The sequence below is a fragment of the Scyliorhinus canicula genome, chromosome 15 (genome assembly GCF_902713615.1).
Source record: "Scyliorhinus canicula chromosome 15, sScyCan1.1, whole genome shotgun sequence".
Lineage (NCBI taxonomy): Eukaryota > Metazoa > Chordata > Chondrichthyes > Carcharhiniformes > Scyliorhinidae > Scyliorhinus > Scyliorhinus canicula.
In genome coordinates, this window is record NC_052160.1 from 129,749,403 (window position 1) to 129,772,860 (window position 23,458).

Sequence of the window (23,458 nt, forward strand, 5' to 3'; positions counted from 1 at the left end):
ATATTGAAGACCAAAATAGAAAGATCTTTGAACACAGAGGGAATCAAGGGATTGGGTGAGCGAGCTCCTCGACCATGACGGTATTGAACAGTGGAGTGTACTCATAGGACATAGAACAGTACAGCACAGAACAGGCCCTTCGGCCCTCAAGTGGCTAAATAACCTCCCCCTGCTGCTATTTATTTTGTTCAACTAGATTTCCAACAGAAAAAATAGACAGAGAGTAGAAAAGCTCACTATTGGAATGCATTTTCATCCTACTGATTATCCAAAGCTCAACCACATTCTGCTCTGGTCATTAGGATTGCATTTCAATCACCAGTAAACATTCACGTTAAAATAGACACCTACCAGAAATTGTGAGGCTGAAACTGATGGTCTTCAATACAAACTATAATAGTTTGCTGGCCATTGACTGTCTTACCGTAGACCTACAAAACAGAAATGTCGACAATAGTACACAAGAAAAGGTTTTCATTCCAATAACTGTGACCGTTTGATCTTTCGTTGTTGATAAGTGTACAGCACAATTAATTAGCTGCTATCGGCTCGGCCAAAAGAACTATTTGCATATTTTTTAAAAACACCATCAAATATATATTTTTTAAATTTAGAGTACCCAATTAACTTTTTCAAATTAAGGGGCAATTTAGCGTGGCCAATCCACCTACCCTGCACATCTTTGGCTTGTGGGGGCGAAACCCACGCAGACACGGGGAGAATGTGAAAATCCCACACAGACAGTGACCCAGAACCGGGATCGAACCCGAGTTGATCTGCTGACGGGGGTGGAAACTGGGCATGGTAACAGTGAGAAGGTCATGGGTGGAGCCGGCCAGGAGGCGGGCCAGAGGAAGCGCGACACATGGCTGGGGGGGATGGCCAAGGAAAGGGGTTGGCTGATCGGCGAAGGGGGGGAGGGCGAAATGCCCCCCAACCAGGCTGACCACCTGGAATGTTAGAGGGTTAAATGGGCCAGTGAAGAGGGCGCGTATATGTTTGCGCATCTGCAGGTTCTGAAGGCGGACATAGTCTTGTTGCAGGAGACGCACCTGAAAGTGGCAGACCAGGTTAGGTTAAGGAAGGGCTGGGTCAGTCAGGTCTTTCATTCGGGGCTTGATTCTAAGACGAGGGGGGGGTTGCGACCCTGATTAATAAAAGGGTACAATTTGAGGCGGAGGGCACAGTCGTGGATGGGGTTGGTGTGGAATGGCCGGAATGGTGGGGGCAGAATATTCGGCAATTGCCATATAGGACTGTGCTCCGCACTGGGTAGACCTGCAGTTTTGTAAGGACAGCTTTCAGCGCCCACCATGGAGGCTGAAGTTGGACTACTCACGGACGAGGCGGTGTGTGAGAGGCTGAGGAAATGCTGCAGAATTACCTGCAGGTGAACGATACTGGAGAAGTCTCGGCAGCGGTGCTCTGGGAGGCACTGAAGGCAGTGGTGAGAGGGGAGCTGATTTAAATCCGGGCGTACAGGGACAGGACAGATAGGGCAGAGACGGACCGACTGATTAAGGAAATTCTACGGACGGGCAGGAGTTACGCGGAATCCCCGAGGCCAGAGTTACTCAGGAAACGACAAAGGCTGCAGGCCGCGTTTGGGATGCTGGCTACAGGCAAGGCTGTAGAGCAGCTTAGAAAGTTAAAGGCATGATTTATGAGCATGGGGAGAAGGCCAGTAAAATGCTTGCGCAGCAACTGAGGAAGAGGGAAGCGGCTAGGGAAATAGGGAGGGTAGTGGATGGGGAAGGTAATCTAGTGGGTGATCCAGCAGGGCTGAACAAAGTCTTTAGGGACTTTTATAGGAAGCTGTACACTTCGGAACCACCCGGGGGACCGGGGGGGGATGAGGCGATTCCTGGATGGACTGACCGTTCCAAGAGTTGGGAGGGGGTTGGTAGATGGACTGGGGGCCCTGGTCAGGATCGAAGAGATATTGGGGGGCCTGAAGGTCATGCAGTCGGGTAAAGCCCTGGGGCCGGACGGGTATCTGGTGGAGTTTTTAAAAAAAAATTTGCTGGGATAGTGGGGCCAGTGCTGGTCAGGGTCTTTAACGAGGCAAGAGACAGAGGGAGTTTACCCCTGACGATGTCGCAGGCCACCATCTCGCTCATTCTGAAACGGGATAAGGACCCGGAGGCCTGTGGGTCATACAGGCCGATCTCCTTGATCAATGTAGACGCCAAGTTACTGGCCAAGATTTTGGCGACCAGAATTGAGGACTGTGTACCGGATGTAATTGTGGAGGACCAAACCGGGTTTGTAAAGGGGAGGCAGCTGGTGGCCAACATAAGAAGGCTGCTCAACGTGATTATTATGCCCCCGGAGAGTAGGGAGGTAGAGATAGTGGTAGCCATGGATGCTGAAAAGGCTTTTGACCGGGTCGAGTGGGACTATCTGTGGGAGGTACGAGGACGGTTCGGGTTTGGGGTTATACACGATTGACCTGCTGTTATATGTATCGGACCCAATGGTGGGGATGGACGGTATTATGGCAACCCTGAGGGAATTTGGCCAGTTCTCCGGATACAAACTGAACATGGGTAAGAGCGAGTTGTTTGTAATTCAGGCGAGGGGGCAGGAGAGTAGGCTGAAGGGGTTGCCGTTCAGGCTAGTGGGGGAGAGTTTCCGATATTTGGGGATTCAGGTGGCACGGGACTGGGGCAGGTTGCATAAGCTCAACCTGTCCCGACTGGTGGAACGAGTGAGGGAGGAGGTCCGGAGGTGGGACGCGCTCCTGCTGTCATTGGCGGGGAGGGTGCAGACTGTTAAGATGACGATTCTCCCTCGGTTCTTGTTTGTTTTTCAGTGTCTCCCCATCTTTATCCCGCGGTCCTTCTTTAAGAGGCTGAATAAAATTATTCTGGGATTTGTATGGGCAGGGAAGTCCTCGCGGGTGAAGAGGGTGATGCTTGAAAGGAGCAGAGGAGAAGGGGGGCTGGCGTTGCCGAACTTCAGCAACTATTACTTGGCGGCCAACATAGCGATGATAAGGAAATGGATGGTGGCTTAGGGTTCGGTTTGGGAGTGGATAGAGGCTGCTTCGTGCAGGGGCACTAACTTAGCAGCCCTGGTCACGGCGCCTCTGCCATTTCCGCCGGCACGGTACTCCACCAGCCCGATAGTGGTGGCGGTTCTTCAGATCTGGCACCAGTGGAGGAGGCATGTAGGGGAGGTAAGAGCATCGGTGTGGATCCCAATCTGCGGCAACCACCGTTTTTCCCCAGGGAACATGGACTGTATTGGCTGTGGAGGAGGGCGGGGATTGTGAGGATAGAGATAGAGAAATACAGCACAGAACAGGCCCTTTGGCCCACGATGTTGCGCCAAACTTTTGTCCTAGGTTAATCATAGAATTTTGGACAATTTTTCATGGCCAAACCACCCAACCTGCACATCTTTGGACTGTGGGAGGAAACCGGAGTACCCGAAGGAAACCCACGCAGTCACGGGGAGGATGTGCAGACTCCACACAGACAGTGACTCAAGTCGAAATCGAACTTGGGACCCTGGAGCTGTGAAGCAATTGTGCTATCCACAATGCTACCGTGCTGCCCTTAAGAAGTTAACCTACACTCCATTATTCTACCCTAATCCATGTACCTATCCAATAGCCGCTTGAAGGTCCCTAACGTTTCCGACTCAACTACTTCCACAGGCAGTGCATTCCATGCCCCCACTACTCTCTGGGTAAAGAACCTACCTCTGACATCCCCTCTATATCTTCCACCATTTATCTTAAATTTATGTCCCCTTGTAATGGTGTGTTCCACCCGGGGAAAAAGTCTCTGACTGTCTACTCTATCTATTCCCCTAATCATCTTATAACCTCTATCAAGTCGCCCCTCATCCTTCTCCGTTCTAATGAGAAAAGACCTAGCACCCTCAACCTTTCCTCGTAAGACCTACTCTCCATTCCAGGCAACATCCTGGTAAATCTCCTTTGCACCTTTTCCAAAGCTTCCACATCCTTCCTAAAATGAGGCGACCAGAACTGCACACAGTACTCCAAATGTGGCCAGACCAAGGTTTTGTACAGCTGCATCATCACCTCACGGCTCTTAAATTCAATCCCTCTGCTAATGAACGCTAGCACACCATAGGCCTACTTCACAGCTCTATCCACTTGAGTGGCAACTTTCAAAGATCTATGAACATAGACCCCAAGATCTCTCTGCTCCTCCACATTGCCAAGAACCCTACCGTTAACCCTGTATTCTGCATTCATATTTGTCCTTCGAAATGGACAACCTCACACTTGTCAGGGTTAAACTCCATCTGCCACTTCTCAGCCCAGCTTTGCATTCTATCTATGTCTCTTTGAAGCCGACAACAGCCCTCATCACTATCCACAACTCCACCAATCTTCGTATCATCTGCAAATTTACTGACCCACCCTTCAACTCCCTCATCCAAGTCGTTAATGAAAATCACAAACAGCAGAGGACCCAGAACTGATCCCTGTGGTACACCACTGATAACTGGGCTCCAGGCTGAATATTTGCCATCTCTGTCTTCTATCAGTTAGCCAGTTTGTTATCCAACTGGCCAAATTTCCCACTATCCCATGCCTCCTTACTTTCTGCACAAGCCTACAATGGGGAACCTTATCAAATGCCTTACTAAAATCCATGTACACTACATCCACTGCTTTACCTTCATCCACATGCTTGGTCACCTCCTCAAAGAAGTCAATAAGACTTGTAAGGCAGGACCTACCCCTCACAAATCCGTGCTGACTATCCCTAATCAAGGAGTGCCGTTCCAGATGCTCAGAAATCCTATCCCTCAGTACCCTTTCCATTACTTTGCCTACCACCGAAGTAAGACTAGCTGGCCTGTAATTCCCAGGGTTATCCCTATTCCCTTTTTTGAACAGGGGCACGACATTCGTCACTCTCCAATCCTCTGGTACCACCCCTGTTGACAGCGAGGACGAAAAGATCATTGCCAACGGCTCTGCAATTTCATTTCTTGCTTCCCATAGAATCCTTGGATATATCCCGTCAGGCCCGGGGGACTTGTCTATCCTCAAGTTTTTCAAAACGCGCAACACATCTTCCTTCCTGACAAGTATCTCCTCGAGCTTATCAGTCTGTTTCACACTGTCCTCTCCAACAATATGGCCCCTCTCGTTTGTAAATACTGAAGAAAAGGATGGGGGATCTGTTCCTGGAAGGGAGCTTTCCGAGCATGAGGGCGCTGGAGAAGTTTGGGCTGGCGAGAGGGAACGACTTCAGATACTTGCAGGTGAGGGATTTTGTACGCAGACTGGTGCCGTCCTTCCCACGTCTCCTGCCGAAGGGGAGACAGGACAGGGTAGTGTCTAGAGGAGAGGGTAGAGTTTCAGACGTCCACAAGGAGCTAATGAGAGCTGAGGATACGCAGACCGAGGACCTGAAGCTTAAGTGGGAGGAGAAGCTCGGGGGGGGGGGGGGGGGGGGGGGGGGGGGGGGGGGGGGGTGCTGGAGGACGGTATTTGGGCAGAAGCCCTGAGCAGAGTAAACATGACCGCAACATGCGCCAGGCTCAGCCTAATCGAGTTAAAGGTCGTGCACTGAGCCCACATGACGGTGGCCCGGATGAGCAGATTTTTCGGGCAGGAGGACAAGTGTGCTAGATGCGGCGGAGCACCGGCTAACCATGTACACATGTTCTGGTCGTGCCCTAAACTCATGGGGTATTGGCAGGGATTCGCAGATGTCATGTCCCGGGTATTGAAAACTGGGGTGGTAATGAGCCCGGAGGTGGCAATCTTTAGGGGGGGGGGAAGCTTTAAATTATAGACAGCTGTCGAAATCTAACTGGGAACATAGGAAAATATACCTACATCAAAAGCCATCAACAGGCTCAGCTGCTGAACCAATCTGATAGTTCCTGGTCTCAGAATACAAAGGTTTCTCCATCCTACCAGTAGCAGAACACAGTCCATACAATTTGCAACCCACTTTCTGTTTGATACCCTCCCGATCTCTCAAATCTCTCTATCCTCACCCGGTGTTTGTGGGCATCGTCAACTGCTCCCCTTCTTTGAAGAACGCCTGGCCTGAAATTTTGGCGGAGCAGATTCAATATCGAATTGGATAAATACTCAAAATTCTAGACTAACAGGAGAGAGTGGAGGATTGGGACGAATTAGATAGCTCTTACAAAGACCCGGCGCAGGTGTGATGGATCAAACAGCCTCAACCTGTGCTGTCATTCCATGATTTTTGACAGTTTCTTTCACTGCCTTCATAAGTGTTGTGATTAGCACCCTTAAATAAAACACTGAATGGAAAAATTCTCTAATTTTGGGAGCCCAATTTCTAACCTGCATGCTGCTCCAAAGTTGTCGAGTTATTTACAAACTGAAAATGCCTTGTCAGATCTGCAGCATCCATGGAGACAGAAAGAGTCAATGTTCCAAGACAGCTTTGCTTTGTTAGAACCAACTGAACAAAAGGCGACTGACTCAAAACAGTTTCTCTCTACACGATAGCAAGGGCAGCACGGTAGCACAAGTGGATAGCACTGTGGCTTCACAGAGCCAGGGTCCCAGGTTCGATTCCCGGCTGTGTCACTGTCTGTGTGGAGTCTGCACATTCTCCCCGTGTCTGCGTGGGTTTCCTCCGGGTGCTCCGGTTTCCTCCCACAGTCCAAAGACGTGCAGGTTAGGTGGATTGGCCATGATAAATTGCCCTTAGTGACCAAAAAAAAAGGTTAGGTGGGGTTATTGGGTTAGGGGATAGGGTGGATAGGCTTAAGTGGGTTGGTGCAGACTCGATGGGCCGAATGGCCTCCTTCTGCACTGTATGTTCTATGTATGTATGTACAGGCGTTTCCAGGCCCGGGGTTTTTGCAGTATTTTCTGTTTTAATATTTCCAGCCTCCGTAGAATTTTGCTTTTGCTTTCTCGATTTACTTTTTGCCCTCTCACTAATTTCCGAGTGTAAATCCTGGGTGGCTGGCATTTTACGCCCGGGTCAAAGTAACCATCAAGGTCCTGCATGACTGCAAAAGCTGAACTTGCTTGTTCTCCTTGGCCTCAACAACATATTATGCATAATGCTGAACAGTGCAAGTCAGCAAGCTTTCAACTGATACACCGATTACAGCCAAGTGAATTCTTAACCTCACTCAATACACATGCAAAGACCATCAGTAGGATCTTGGTCAATTATCATCCCCCCATCATATGTCTAACCCAATGAGTCATTTGCTAATGGTCTTAAAATGGTCTTTCCACCAACAAAAATGTGAACCACACTAAATACAACACAGGTCACAATAGATTTTCACAATACTTAACAGTGGAGATGCCGCAGGGATAGTGGTTTTCCACGTACGCTCGCACTGCAATATCACAGGCACTCCTCCATGCTTCTATTGCAGTCTCACCCTCGTGAGGTTGGGCATCACTGCCTTCTTTCCTCACATGATCAAATTTGAAGGAAAGTTTACTCTTTGGATCCGCAAATCTTCCGTTCCCAAGATTTCCATGTTCTGTGACCAGGACCTGTGCAAAAATGTCATAGCTTAACTCTTTCAACTTTTCAGCAATAAATAATGTATTAACCTTTCTATATATTCAAATGATAACACTGCATTCACTTCCTGCTCACATTTTCCATTTGAAATTAATTTACTGACAGTTGTAGTGAAACAGCCCATATAGGGCGGCACGGTGGCGCAGTGGTTAGCATTGCTGCCTCATGGCGCCGAGGTCCCAGGTTCGATCCCGGCTCTGGGTCACTGTCCGTGTGGAGTTTGCACATTCCCTCGTGTCTGCGTGGGTTTCACCCCCACAATCCAAAGATGTGCAAGGTAGGTGGATTGGCCACGCTAAATTGGCCCTTAATTGGAAAAAATGAATTGGGTACGCTAAATTTATTTTTTTTAAAAGAGAAAAGGGGGATCCAGGATAGGATAGTGTCTAGGGTATAGGTGGGAGAGGGGAGCGTCTTGGACATCTACAAAGAACTCATGGGGGCAGAGGAGACGCAGACCGAGGAGCTGAAGCGTAAGTGGGAGGAGGAGCTTGGTGGTGAGATGGAGGATGGCTTATGGGAGGACGCGTTGAGCAGAATCAACGCGACTGCAACATGCGCCAGGCTCAGCTTGATCCAATTCAAGGTGGTTCACCGGGCCCACATGACAGTGGCCTGGATGAGTAGATTCTATGGGGTGGAGGACAGGTGTGTGAAATGTGCGTGAGGGCCAGTGTACCATGTCCACATGTTCTGGGCGTGACCAAAACTTAGGGGATATTTTCAGGGGTTTGCAGACGTCATGTCCAGAGTTTTGAAAACAAGGGTGGCAATGAGTCCAGAGGTGGCGATTTTTGGGGTGTTGGAAGACTCGGGAATCCAGGAGGAGAAAGTGGCAGATGTTCTGACCTTTGCTTCCCTGGTAGCCTCCGGAGACGGATACTGCTAGCTTGGAGGGACTCAAAGCTCCTGAAGTCAGAAACCTGGCTAACTGACATGGCTAGCTAGAGAAGATTAAGTTCGCCTTGAGAGGGTTACTGTTAGGGTTCGCCCAGAGGTGCCACTCATCGACTTCTTAGCGGAGAATTAATCGTCAGCAGGAGGGTGGGGGTGGGGGTTTAGGGTAGTGTAGAATAGGCGGGTCTTGGCGGGATGGGAGTCGGTGATTGCACTGTTTCTTGTTCTTTGTTTCTATACTGCTGTTGTTTGTAATGTCAAAAATACCTCATTAAAATTGTTTATTAAAAAAAAGAGAAAAGAAATAGCCCATGTAAATTTAGTTGCTGGAAGTACACCCTTCCCGTGGAGACATTGTAGACAGTGGGAATGGTTGTTATAAATGAGCTGAGTGATGACAAATGAAAATCGCTTATTGTCACGAGTAGGCTCCAATGAAGTTACTGTGAAAAGCCCCTAGTCGCCACACTCCGGTACCTGTCCGGGGAGGCTGGTACGGGAATCGAACCGTGCTGCTGGCCTGCTTTAAAAGCCAGCGATTTAGCCCAGTGAGATAAACCAGCCCCTGTCGGAGGAAGGGGAGATAAGACCACAGGGATTGAGCAGGTAGTTGAAAGGGGAATCAGAAGATATTGTGGTAGGTGTAAGTGGATGAATGAGTAGTGAAAAGGTAACCTGTTGGCCGCCCCATTTGCTATTCAAAAGGAAACACTCAAACAATGTGTGCGCACACATACAATTTTATATTGCTACCAAAAACATCCAGAAGTTAAATTTCAATATTTAAGTTTAAAACCAGGTTTCTTTTACACAAATTCTTTATGAAAATTACTATGGAATATTGGGAATAGAAGTACAAGAATTGGCTAACATTTGCTTTAGTTGATTTTAAAAAAAAGCAGGCTAGGTACATGACACACATGGAAACCCATCACCACGTGTAAAGGTCATCAAAATCATGCCACTGAAAATATATACCCGCTCCTATGATTTCTGCTCACCCATTATGGAGTGGAAACATACTCCCTGAAGGGACATGTTCCACTTACCAAACATCCAGGCTCAGGTGTACTTATAAAGTTTAAGCAGCAAGAATTACATATGTTACCAGGGCTACTTGTCTAGAAAAGCAATAGTAATAGGAGATTCAATGGTTAGGGGAATAGATAGGAGATTCTGTGGTCGCGAGCGAGACTCCCGAAAGGTATGTTGCCTCCCGGGTGCCAGGGCCAGGGATGTCTCTGATCGTGTCTTCAGGATCCTGAAGGGGGAGGGTGAGCAGCCAGAAGTCGTGGTGCACATTGGTACCAACGATGTAGGTAGGAAAAAGGGTGTGGAGGTAATAAACAAGTTTAGGGAGTTAGGCTGGAAGTTAAGGGCCAGGACAGACAGAGTTGTCATCTCTGGTTTGTTGCCGGTGCCACGTGATAGCGAGGCTAGGAATAGGGAGAGAGTGCAGTTGAACACGTGGCTGCAGGAATGGTGTAGGAGGGAGGGCTTCAGGTATTTGGATAATTGGAGCGCATTCTGGGGAAGGTGGGACCTGTACAAGCAGGACGGGTTGCATCTGAACCAGAGGGGCACCAATATCCTGGGGGAGGAGGTTTTCTAGTACTCTTCGGGAGGGTTTAAACTAATTTGGCAGGGGAATGGGAACCGGATCTGTAGTCCAGCAACTAAGGTAGACGATAGTCAGGACGCCAAAGCACGTAGTGATGCAGTGGGGAAGGTAACAATGACAAAGGAGAGTACTTGCAGGCAAGGAGATGGGTTGAAGTGTGTATACTTTAATGCAAGAAGCATCAGGAATAAGGTGGGTGAACTTAAGGCATGGATCGGTACTTGGGACTACGATGTGGTGGCCATCACGGAAACTTGGATAGAAGAGCGCCAGAAATGGTTGTTGGAGGTCCCTGGTTATAGATGTGTCAACAAGATTAGGGAGGGTGGTAAAAGAGGTGGGGGGGGGGTGGCATTGTTAATTAGAGATAGTATAACAGCTGCAGAAAGGCAGTTCGAGGGGGATCTGCCTACTGAGGTAATATGGGTTGAAGTTAGAAATAGGAAAGGAGCAGTCACCTTGTTGGGAGTGTTCTATAGGCCCCCCAATAGCAGCAGAGATGTGGAGGAACAGATTGGGAAACAGATTCTGGAAAGGTGCAGAAGTCACAGGGTAGTAGTCATGGGCGACTTCAACTTCCCAAACATTGAGTGGAAACTCTTTAGATCAAATAGTTTGGATGGGGTAGTGTTTGTGCAGTGTGTCCAGGAAGCTTTTCTAACACAGTATGTAGATTGTCCGACCAGAGGGGAGGCCATATTGGATTTAGTACTTGGTAATGAACCAGGGCAGGTGATAGATTTGTTAGTGGGGGAGCATTTTGGAGGTAGTGACCACAATTCTGTGACTTTCACTTTAGTAATGGAGAGGGATAGGTGCGAGCAACAGGGCAAGGTTTATAATTGGGGGAAGGGTAAATACAATGCTGTCAGACAAGAATTGAAGTGCAGAAGTTGGGAACATAGGCTGTCAGGGAAGGACACAAGTGAAATGTGGAACTTGTTCAAGGATCAGGTACTGCGTGTCTTTGATATGTATGTCCCTGTCAGGCAGGGAAGAGATGGTCGAGTGAGGGAACCATGGTTGACAAGAGAGGTTGAATGTCTTGTTAAGAGGAAGAAGGAGACTTATGTAAGGCTGAAGAAACAAGGTTCAGACAGTGCGCTGGAGGGATACAAGATAGCCAGGAGGGAACTGAAGAAAGGGATTAGGAGAGCTAAGAGAGGGCATGAAAAATCTTTGGCGGGTAGGATCAAGGAAAACCCCAAGGCCTTTTACACATACGTGAGAAATATGAGATTGACTAGAGTGAGAGTAGGTCCGATTAAGGACAGTAGCGGGAGATTGTGTATTGAGTCTGAAGAGATAGGAGAGGTCTTGAACAAGTATTTTTCTTCAGTATTTACAAATGAGAGGGGCCATATTGTTGGAGAGGACAGCGTGAAGCAGACTGATAAGCTTGAGGAGACACTTGTCAGGAAGGAAGATGTGTTGCGCGTTTTGAAAAACTTGAGGATAGACAAGTCCCCCGGGCCTGACGGGATATAGCCAAGGATTCTATGGGAAGCAAGAAATGAAATTGCAGAGCCGTTGGCAATGATCTTTTCGTCCTCGCTGTCAACAGGGGTGGTACCAGAGGATTGGAGAGTGGCGAATGTCGTGCCCCTGTTCAAAAAAGGGAATAGGGATAACCCTGGGAATTACAGGCCAGTTAGTCTTACTTCGGTGGTAGGCAAAGTAATGGAAAGGGTACTGAGGGATAGGATTTCTGAGCATCTGGAAAGGCATTGCTTGATTAGGGATAGTCAGCACGGATTTGTGAGGGGTAGGTCTTGCCTTACAAGTCTTATTGAATTCTTTGAGGAGGTGACCAAGCATGTGGATGAAGGTAAAGCAGTGGATGTAGTGTACATGGATTTTAGTAAGGCATTTGATAAGGTTCCCCATGGTAGGCTTATGCAGAAAGTAAGGAGGCATGGGATAGTGGGAAATTTGGCCAGTTGGATAACAAACTGGCTAACCGATAGAAGACAGAGAGTTGTGGTGGATGGCAAACATTCAGCCTGGAGCCCAGTTATCAGTGGCGTACCGCAGGGATCAGTTCTGGGTCCTCTGCTGTTTGTGATTTTCATTAACGACTTGGATGAGGGAGTTGAAGGGTGGGTCAGTAAATTTGCAGATGATACAAAGATTGGTGGAGTTGTGGATAGTGAGGAGGGCTGTTGTCGGCTTCAAAGAGACATAGATAGAATGCAGAGCTGGGCTGAGAAGTGGCAGATGGAGTTTAACCCTGACAAGTGTGAGGTTGTCCATTTTGGAAGGACAAATCTGAATGCGGAATACAGGGTTAATGGTAGGGTTCTTGGCAATGTGGAGGAGCAGAGAGATCTTGGGGTCTATGTTCATTGTTCTTTGAAAGTTGCCACTCAAGTGGATAGAGCTGTGAAGAAGGCCTATGGTGTGCTAGCGTTCATTAGCAGAGGGATTGAATTTAAGAGCCGTGAGGTGATGATGCAGCTGTACAAAACCTTGGTCAGGCCACATTTGGAGTACTGTGTGCAGTTCTGGTCACCTCATTTTAGGAAGGATGTGGAAGCTTTGGAAAAGGTGCAAAGGAGATTTACCAGGATGTTGCCTGGAATGGAGAGTAGGTCATACGAGGAAAGATTGAGGGTGCTAGGCCTTTTCTCATTAGAACGGAGAAGGATGAGGGGCGACTTGATAGAGGTTTATAAGATGATCAGGGGAATAGATAGAGTAGACAGTCAGAGACTTTTTCCCCGGGTGGAACACACCATTACAAGGGGACATAAATTTAAGATAAATGGTGGAAGATATAGAGGGGATGTCAGAGGTAGGTTCTTTACCCAGAGAGTAGTGGGGGCATGGAATGCACTGCCTGTGGTAGTAGTTGAGTCGGAAGATTTATGGACCTTCAAGCGGCTATTGGATAGGTACTTGGATTAGGGTAGAATAAGGGAGTGTAGGTTAACTTCTTAAGGGCAGCACGGTAGCATTGTGGATAGCACAATTGCTTCACAGCTCCAGGGTCCCAAGTTCGATTTCGACTTGGGTCACTGTCTGTGTGGAGTCTGCACATCCTCCCCGTGACTGCGTGGGTTTCCTCCGGGTACTCCGGTTTCCTCCCACAGTCCAAAAATGTGCAGGTTGGGTGGATTGGCCATGACAAATTGTCCAAAATTCTATGATTAACCTAGGACAAAAGTTCGGCGCAACATCGTGGGCCGAAGGGCCTGTTCTGTGCTGTATTTCTCTATCTCTATCTCTAATACTATACATAGGAGGACTGGCTTGGAACAGCTACCTGCAGACAAGTGGATAAATCCCAGGACTGATGACACATTAACCCCTCCAGGATTCTATTCATGATCCAGGCCCGCTGGATCAATGGAATACTGCACCAGTGCACGGTGGACCTCAGGTATTGGATTACCAAATCGGTCATTCTGCGTGGAGCTAGTTCCAAGTTCCCATTGTTAGTAGCATCATCTTGGGGCTGCCTTTCCAAGTAATAGGAAGCAGTGATTTGTAGTCAAACAACTGCAAAGCACACTTCAGAGGGTTTGTTAGGCGGATACCAGGTGCCAGTAGGAAGATGAATATAAGAATGCATTGCTGCCATCCTCTTGACCATAGCACCTGCACTCACACTGCACCTGTTAAATGGGGTGCACTGTCTCCATATTTTACCTAGCCTCTTTTGATGGTGTTGGATTGGATTGGATTTATTTATTGTCACGTGTACCGAGGTACGGTGAAAAGTATTTTTCTGCGAGCAGCTCAACAGTTCATTAAGTACATGGGAAGAAAAGGGTATAAAAGAAAATACATAATAGGGCAACACAAGTATACAATGTAACAACATAAACACCGGCATCGGATGAAGCATACAGGGTGTAGTGTTAATGAGGTCAGTCCATAAGAGGGTCATTTAGGAGTCTGGTAACAGCGGGGAAGAAGCTGTTTTTGAGTCTGTTCATGCGTGTTCTCAGACTTCTGTATCTCCTGCCCGATGGAAGAAGTTTGAACAGTGAGTAAGCCGGGTGGGAGGGGTCTTTGATTATGCTGCCCGCTGTTGGGCAGCATAGAAGTATAGGCGCTGTTGTGCTTTCTTGGTGGTAGCGTCGACATGGGTGGGCCAGGACAGATTTTTGGAGATGTGCACCCCGAGGAATTTGAAACTGCTAACCATCTAACTGCTAACTGTAACCATGGGTTACAGATTCATCAACACCAGTAATACTCTGTTACACAAACTGGCTGCCGATGCACAACTGCAGCATTTTTATACTTTTGCCGCACCATCATCCACACAAGAATTCCCAAGTTTCCTCTTTACCTGATCTGCTTGGCCCTCTATCTTCGCAGGAGTGAATTGGTCCATATTGTACTGCGCAAATGCACTGCGAGAAGAAGAAGGTTCGTCAGTGTACCCACATTAACTGCTGCAACTCTGCTTTTTCTCATCCATCTTTTGGAATTGATTGCCATTAAAACTAGTGTGTGATGGCCTATTACTGCGAGGCAGAATTCTATCAACTTTCTCTGATCACAGTCATTATATTTGCAGATGACAGTCTACAGTATTCACAGTAAGTAAATGATTTGCTCCAGAAACTCCCATTGTATGTATATTTTCCTAATCCTCTAAATGTAGAGAAGTGTCCATTGCTAATTTTAAATATGAGATTAGTAGAATTTTATTACCCAATGGTGTTAAAGACTAGGGTAATAAGGTGTTAGGTCACAGATCAGCCATGATCTCAGTGAATTGCAGATCAGGCTCGAGGGGCTAAATGGGTCGCACCAATTCCTTTGCAAGAGATGTTCGATGTTCAGAACCATGAATGACAGAACAACTAATATTACCTCACACTCTGACACATACTTCCTTGAAAACATAGAAAAATATTTTGAACTTTAAAGGAAACTTACTGAACCGTTGCTTCCTTGAGAAGACTGTCATTATTCATTAGTACACGCACATCTGGAAATTAAGAACATTTAAAAATCAGAGCAGCTGATTATTTTCTCTAATTACAGGTTTGAATTAATTTCAACAATCAAGATTAATTTACTTTAAAAGATCACATGGAAGTTAATCTCTGTTAATTCAAAGATGTTTAATTTAAATTATTAGATTTTAGTCCCAAAATTAACAGATTATATTTTTAAAAAATTTTAATTTTAAGGGGCAATTTAGTGTGGCTAATCTACCTACCCTGCACACCTTCTGTTGTGGAGTTGAGACCCACGCAGACACGGGGAGAATGTGCCACAGGAGCAGATTCTGATGACAACATCTTAGACCTCCTGGGTCCATAGCAACTTGCTTGAAAACTGCAGGAGATATTGGAACATATCCAATGCTTTCTATTATTGCTAAATACTTGCCACTCAAACAGCACACTATCTGAATAGGGGATCGGCCATTTAAGCATCGTCAAATGCACAGAAAGGTTGTTGCATGAAGACTCTTGGCATGATCACTAGAAAAGAACTCTGCCAAATTAAAATTAATCAATCAACTATTCTGGCACAATCTCTCAATGGTTACTAGTAACTCTCAATTTCAGATTACAAAAGAAGTTCACAGTTTACTAAGAAAATTGTATGCATTTTACTCCTAAGTCATTTCTGTCCAAAATAATACACAAAACACAAAAAATGCTAATCACAATAAAGAACATAGAACATTACAGCGCAGTACAGGCCCTCCGACCCACGATGTTGCACCGTCCTGTGAAACCCTTCTAAAGTCCCTCTACACTATTCCCTTATCGTCCATATGCCTATCCAATGACCATTTGAACGCATTTAGTGTTGGCGAGTCCACTACTGTTGCAGGCAGGGCATTCCACGCCCGTACTATTGTCTGAGTAAAGAACCTACCTCTGACATCTGTCCTATATCTATCTCCCCTCAATTTAAAGCTATGTCCCCTCGTGCTGGACATCACCATTCGAGGAAAAAGGCTCTCGATGTCCACCCTATCTAATCCTGATCATCTTGTATGCCTCAATTAAGTCCCCTCTTAACCTTCTTCTCTCTAACGAAAACAGCCTCAAGTCCTTCAGCCTTTCCTCATATGATCTTCCCTCCATACCAGGCAACATTCTTGTAAATCTCCTCTGTATCCTTTCCAATGCTTCCACATCCTTCCTATAATGTGGCGACCAGAACTGCACACAATACTCCAAATGCGGCCGCACCAGAGTTTTGTACAACTGCAACATGACCTCATGGCTCCGAAACTCAATTCCTCTACCAATAAAAGTTAACACACTGTACGCCTTCTTAACAACCCTCTCAACCTGGGTGGCAACTTTCTGGGATCTATGGACATGGACACCAAGATCTCTCTGCTCGTCCACACTACCAAGAATCTTACCATTAGCCCAGTACTCTGCCTTCCTGTTATTCCTTCCAAAATGAATCACCTCACACTTTTCTGCATTAAACTCCATGTGCCACCTGTCAGCCCAGCTCTGCAGCTTATCTATGTCCCTCTGTAACTTGTAACATCCTTCTGCACTGTCCACAACTCCACCGACTTTAGTGTCATCTGCAAATATACTCACCCATCCTTCTACGCCCTCCTCCAGGTCATTTATAAAAATGACAAACAGCAACAGCCCCAAAACAGATCCTTGTGGCACATCACTAGTAACTGGACACCAGTCAGAGCATTTTCCATCAACCACCACTCTTGGTCTTCTATCAGCTAGCCAATTTCTGAACCAAACCGCTAAATCACCCTGTATGCCTCTGTATTTTCTGCAATAGCCTACCGTGGGGAACCTTATCAAACGCTTTACTGAAATCCATATACACCACATCAACTGCTTTACCCTCATCCACCTGTTTGGTCACCTTCTCGAAGAACTCAATGAGGTTTGTGAGGCACGACCTACCCTTCACAAAACCATGTTGACTATCTCTAATCAAATTATTCCTTTCCAGATGATTATACATCCTATCTCTTATAAACCTTTCCAAGACTTTTCCCACAACAGAAGTAAGGCTCACTGGTCTATAGTTACCGGGGTTATCTCTACTCCCCTTCTTGTACAAGGGGACAGTCCTCTGGCACTATTCCTGGAGACAAAGATGACTTAAAGATCAAAGCCAAAGGCTCAGCAATCTCCTCCCTAGCTTCCCAGAGAATCCTAGGATAAATCCCATCCGGCCCAGGGGACTTATCTATTTTCACACTTTCCAGAATCGCTAACACCTCCTCGTTATGAACCTCAAGCCCTTCTAGTCTAGCAGCCTGTATCTCAGTATTCTCCTCGACAACTTTGCCTTTTTCCTGTGTGAATACTGACGAAAAATACTCATTTAGCACCTCTCCTATCTCCTTGGACTCTACGCACAACTTCCCACAACTGTCCTTGACTGGCCCTACTCTTACCTTAGTCATTCTTTTATTCCTGACATACCTATCGAAAGCTTTAGGGTTATCCTTGATCCTACCTGCCAAAGACTTCTCATGTCCTCGCTTGGCTCTTCTTAGCTCTCTCTTTAGAGCCTTCCTAGCTAACTTGTAACTCTCAAGCGACCCAACTGAACCATCACGTCTCATCTACACATAAGCCTCCTTCTTCCTCTTGACAAGTGTTTCAACTGCTTTAGTAACCCATGGTTCCCTCACTCGACCACTTCCTCCCTGCCTAACAGGTACATACTTATCAAGAACACGCAGTAGCTGTTCCTTGAACATGCTCCACATTTCCATTGTGTCCATCCCCTGCAGTTTTCCTCTCCAGGCGATGCATCCTAAGTCTTGCCTCATCGCATCGTAATTGCTCTCCCCCCAGCAATACCTCTTGCCCTGCGGTTTATACCTGTCCCTTTCCCTTCCCTAAAATTGTGCAGATGACCGTTCAAGCTTAACTAAAATTATAATTCGTTAGCTGTCAAGTTTAAAAATTTTAAAAATAAATTTAGAGTACCCAATTCTTTGTTTTTTTCCAATTAAGGGACAATTTAGCGTGACCAACCTACCTAGCCTGCACATCTTTGGGTTGTGGGGGTGATCCCCACGCAGACACGGTGAACGCAGACACGGTGAGAAGGTGCACCCTCCACACGGGCAGTGACCCAGAGCTGGGATCGAACCCGGGGCCTCGACGTAGTGATGCAGCAGTGCTAACCACTGCGCCACCATGCCGCTCTGCAGATGATTTTCATGATGGAAACATGGGGTCAGTCGCGATATTCAAGTTGGTTATCGTGAATCAATGGTAAGGGAATAGATTCAATGGCGAGGGAACAGAGTTTCTGGTTGGGGCCTGAAATAATAGTTTCAGCCATCACAATTTTTTGGGGGGAAATTGCAGCTCATCAAGAACTGAATGCTGGAGAAGAAGTCTGACAACCGAGACGATGGAGGGGGGTCAAGATAAATGATGACAAGGCAGAACCTGGTGTCACCAGCTCATATAAAAGTTGACAATGTCTCTTGCCTATGCCACTGATGAACAGCCTGCAGATGAGAAACAGGGAAGATTCAAGAATAGACCCTTGGGGGACACCTGTTGGTACGGGGAAAAAAAACCATTGCAGAAGACTCTGGCTCAGGCCAGAGATCAAAGAGAGGAACCAGGCAATGGCAGCAGCACTCAGCTTGACAATGGAGAAAAGGCTTTGGAGGAAGATGGTGCGGCCTGTTGTGCCAAAAGCTGCCATCAAGCAGAAAAGGATGTGGATCACAGCCACAATCACATTTATAACTTTCATGAAAACATTTCAATGCTGTTGCAGTGGCGGAATCCTGAGCAGAGTTTCAGACAAATATTTGCAAAAACGTTGGGCACAGATTTGGGAGACAACACATTGGAGCAGCTGTTCCCTTTAGTTGAAGGGTCAGTTAAGAGGGGGCACAAGTTCAACTTGAGGGACAGGAGGTTTAGGGGGGATTTTAGGAAAAACTTCTTTATCCAGAGGGTGGTAACAGTCTGGAATGCATTGCCTGGGAAAGTGGGAGAGGCAGGTTGCCTCACATCGTTTAACAAAGTATCTGGAACTGGGCAGCACGGTGGCGCAGTGGTCATAACATTCAAGGCTATGGACCAAGTGCTGGCAAATGGGATTAGGTGTTTTTTGTCAGGTGTTTTTCATGCCTCGTTGCATAATCGATGGAACGAAGGGCCTCTTCTGCACTGTATTATGCTGTGATTCAAGAGCTTGAGAGAAAATCCATAGTGGAACGGTGGCAAAATGGTTAGCACTACTGCTTCACAACGCCAGGGAGCCAGGTTCAATTCTGGCCTTGAGTGACTGTATGGAGTTTGCATGTTCTCCTGGTGTCTGCATAGGTTTTCTCCGTGTGCTCTGGTTTCCTCCCACAGTCCAAAGATTAGGAGGGGTTTCGGGGATAAGGCAGGGGAGTGGACTAGGTAGGGTGCTCTTTCAGAGGGTCAGTGCAGACTTCATGTGCTGAATAGCTTCCTTGTGCACAGTAGGGATTCTATGGTTCTACTCTTATGACTATAAATGGAGCATAGTGCACAAGGATAGTCGAGTCAAGTGTAGTTTTTGATAAATGGTGTCATGTTGACAGAGAGAGTGAGGGGAACGGTATCTGATAGGAGGGAACAATTGACAATATCAGCTAGCGTGGGGGCCAGGAAAAATAGCTAAGTGATCAGTAGTTTAGTGCGAATAGCGTCAAGGGAGCAGGGGGTAGGTCTCATAAGCAAGCTGAAATAGCAGAGGACATGAAATAAGGTAGGATAGAGATTATCAAAATATAGGAGTTCAGGGCTAGCTCAGGTGGTCTCAATCTTGACAACAAAGAGATCCATGATCTCCCTCCTGGTGGTGAGGAATGAGTCAACAGGGAAGAGATGCTTATGGAGTTGTCTGGTAGCAGTGAACATGCGGCAAAAGCTAACTTTGCATGGGGCAGCGTGCCTTAAAAAGCTAAAAACACGGCAAATGATAGAAATATTTGATTGTGTCTATTAAAATTAAAATTGCTGAGCTACTCTTTGTAATTAAAAATGTTTCTGAATTTCCTAAAAGGTCAGGCTTAAGTTTTTAAATTTTAGATAGAGGCTTCAGAGACCTCAGGTGAGCACTGTTCAGTTCTGAACTCCACAAACGGTAACAGATGGAACGGCATTCGTGGGGGTCTCCCAAGGGATTGGAGGTCCCTAGGTGCATGCCTTTTGGGCAGGGGGTACCCTGGTACAGCTGGTGCCACCTGGGCACCCTGGCATTGTCACCAGGGGCGAAGACCCTCCCATAGTGCATTGGGGATTTGAGGGTCACGTCGGGGCTTCAGAGATCTCTCGCTAAGTAATTAGCACTACTTCATCATAGCTCCAAGGACCCGGGTTCAATTCCGGGTGCTCCGGTTTCCTCCCACAATCCAAAGATGGGCAGGTGAGGTGGATTGGCCATGATCAATTGCCCCTTAAGTGTCCAAAAGGTTAGGTAGAGTTACCGGATAACGGGGACAGGGTGGAGGCGTGGGCTTAAGTAGGATGCTCTTTCCAAGGGCCGGTGCAAACCCGATGGGCCAAATGGCCTCCTTCTGCACTGTAGGGATGACAAACTAGCAAAACCAGACCATGAAAAATTCTGAAGATATACAGAACTCAACAGTGTGTTGACCTCTTCTGCACACATCTTTATCTGCCAACCTTTTTGAAGTAGATCTAAGAAGGATGACACTGCCAGGACAGGCTTTCTTAAACAAACTCAGCACGTAATTCGACATTTGGGCCCAAGACAATATCAAACGAGCCATAAGACACCATTAGTATGATATCTTGTCCATCCTTAGAATAAAGGGTGTAAAAGAGACCATTAAGAGAACTTCATTACTGCAATAGTGGAAAAAGCCGGACTACTCCCCTCTAGAAGAGAATATACAATCAACAGAAATTGGACACTTTGGGGTGATTGCATATTTGAACATTATATCCCTGTTTTGAGTATTATATATCTTTTGTACCATATTTTTAACATATTATTAGTGCTTAGTCCATAATGGAACAGTAACTCAGTAATGTTCTTGATTAACCTAATAACATTTAATATATTAAAAGAAAAAATTTAGTGTACCCAATTATTTTTTCCCCAATGAAGGGGCAATTTAGTGTGGCCAATCCTCCTAGCCTGCACATCTTTGGGTTGTGGGGGTGACACCGACGCAGAACATGGGGAGAATGTGCAAACTCCACACAGACAGTGACCCGGGGCCAGGATCGAACCCAGGTCCTCAGTGCCGTGAGGCAGCAGTGCTGTGTGTCACCTGCCCATCACTGCACTACCGTGCCTTCCCATAACATTTAGTATCTAATTCAGATACATCACTGTGTCCCATTACTTTCACAATTCTCATGTATCAATATACTAGCCCAGAGTCTTACTGTCACTCTGAGCAAGACCGAAGATCACAGTGCAATCACAGGTTAACCTCAGGACCTGTAGGTGGTCATAATAGTTCCAGGTTCCATGATGGACACCTAAACAGCATTTGAAGTCAAAAAACACTAGGACGCTAGAAGAGCAATTATACTCTGCATTGCCACACCAGAACAAACAGACAGGCATGTGAACATATAAGATGGTCCCATAGAATATAGAACATACATGCAGAAGGAGGCCATTCGGCCCATCCAGTCTGCACCGACCCACTTAAGCCCTCATTTTCACGTTATCCCCGTAACCCCTCATAACCCTTTTGGACACTAAGGGCAATTTAGCATGGCCAATCAACCTAACCGGCACCTCTTTGGACTGTCGGAGGAAACCGGAGCACCCGGAGGAAACCCACGCAGACACGGGGAGAATGTGCAGACTCCACACAGACAATGACCCAGCGAGGAATCGAACCTGGGACCCTAACGCTGTGAAGCCACAGTGCTATCCACTTGTGCTGCCCACTTGTGATCACAATCAGCAGGTCGGACGGAGGTAGACCATCTTTCATTCACTTACCATTAAATACTTCATTGAATTCTCCTGGTGGTGCATGCATGATGAAGTTGGTGGCTATGTGCACCTAAAATCAAAACAGAAATTCACATATTCAGCAATGCTGTGCTTTCCTCATGATAAACATGATGGCAGGCAGTTCATAAATCAATTCAGGACCGACTGCACCAGCACCCTTCCTCAAAGCCCAATGACCAAGTTACTGCTGGGTAAAAGTTTCAGGGTGCAATACCGTAATGAACAATTATTTTTTTTCAATTTAGTGTACCCAATTCATTTTTTCCAATTAAGGGGCAATTTAGTGTGGCCAATCCACCTACCCTGCACATCTTTGGGTTGTGGGGGCGAAACCCACGCAAACACGGGGAGAATGTGCAAACTCCACACACAATGTCAGAGTAAAAGTGATCCACAGCACGAACATACTGAATTGCTTAAAGACTTGTGTTCTTTAAGGAATGTAAGAAAAGACACTAATCAAAAGATGGCTGATGCTGTAAAGGGGTCCCTGCTGGAAAATTCCAATGTGGATTACATGGTCAGACCTTTCTGGGAAGACATGGAAATTTGTACCTGGGGTGGTGTCAAGGCCCACTTCAAACAGAGACACTTGAATGGAAAGCATTGAAAACAAACATTCAGTCCCTTCACGACCGACACACAGTAGCATCAGTATGAAGCACCTACAAGATACACTGCAGGAACTCACCACGGCTCCTGAGGCAGCACCTTCCAAACTCACGACCGCTACCGTCCAGAAGGACAAGGGCACCAGATACATGGGAACACCATCACTTGGAAATTCCCCTCCAAGTCACTCACCATCCTGACTTGGAAATATATCGCTGTTCCTTCACTGTCGCTGGGTCAAAATCCTGGAACTCATTCCCTAATAGCACAATGGCTGTACCTGCACCACATGGACTGCAGCGGTTCAAGAAGGAACTCACCTCCACCTTCTCAAGGGCAATTAGGGATGGGCAACAAATGCTGGCCTAGCCAGCGAAGCCAACATCCCGTAAACATTAATTATGTTTTTAATTGTCTTTTATCTCATGTGTTTGTGAAGACAATGGAAACGATCCTCCCAGCCTGCTACACCCCGCTCGACATCCCAAAAAAATCTTCTGTTGATTTATATCTCAGAATATGTCAAAAAGTTTGAATTGAAAGCAAAACAGATTTTGGATGCAAGAGATGCCTATCTCTCTTCCCAGAAATACAGAGATAAATCATCTTAAAACTGATTCTGAGATACGTGTTTGGCGGTGACAGAAGCAAGAAGAAACACCAGTCTTCTAAGTAAACCTTACAGAGACAAGCAGGCCATCTCTCACTTGCTCTCTCGCACTGGAGACAAGTGCTTTACCAGGGAGAAGCCAACAACAGGAATAAAAGAACAGACACTCTTGTAGAGGCAAGCAGGTCACCTATCTCACTGCGGACAAGCCAACAAGTGTCTCTAACAGACGGCGAAATTGCCAAAGTCAGC

The 23,458-nt window shown here is 46.6% G+C and overlaps 1 protein-coding gene across 3 annotated transcripts in view; it reads right to left on the reverse strand.

Moving 5' to 3' along the window:
• capza1b (capping actin protein of muscle Z-line subunit alpha 1b) overlaps positions 1 to 23,458 on the reverse strand; it is a 74,635-nt gene that overhangs the window by 17,325 nt on the left and 33,852 nt on the right. For all 3 annotated transcript variants that reach the window (XM_038819555.1, XM_038819556.1, XM_038819557.1), the window contains exons 2-6: positions 21,970 to 22,033; positions 14,950 to 15,001; positions 14,354 to 14,417; positions 7,298 to 7,504; positions 352 to 431 (exon numbers count right to left, since the gene is read on the reverse strand). In XM_038819555.1, the coding sequence (XP_038675483.1) occupies positions 352 to 431; positions 7,298 to 7,504; positions 14,354 to 14,417; positions 14,950 to 15,001; positions 21,970 to 22,033 (467 nt within the window). The remainder of the gene's footprint in view (positions 1 to 351; positions 432 to 7,297; positions 7,505 to 14,353; positions 14,418 to 14,949; positions 15,002 to 21,969; positions 22,034 to 23,458) is intronic.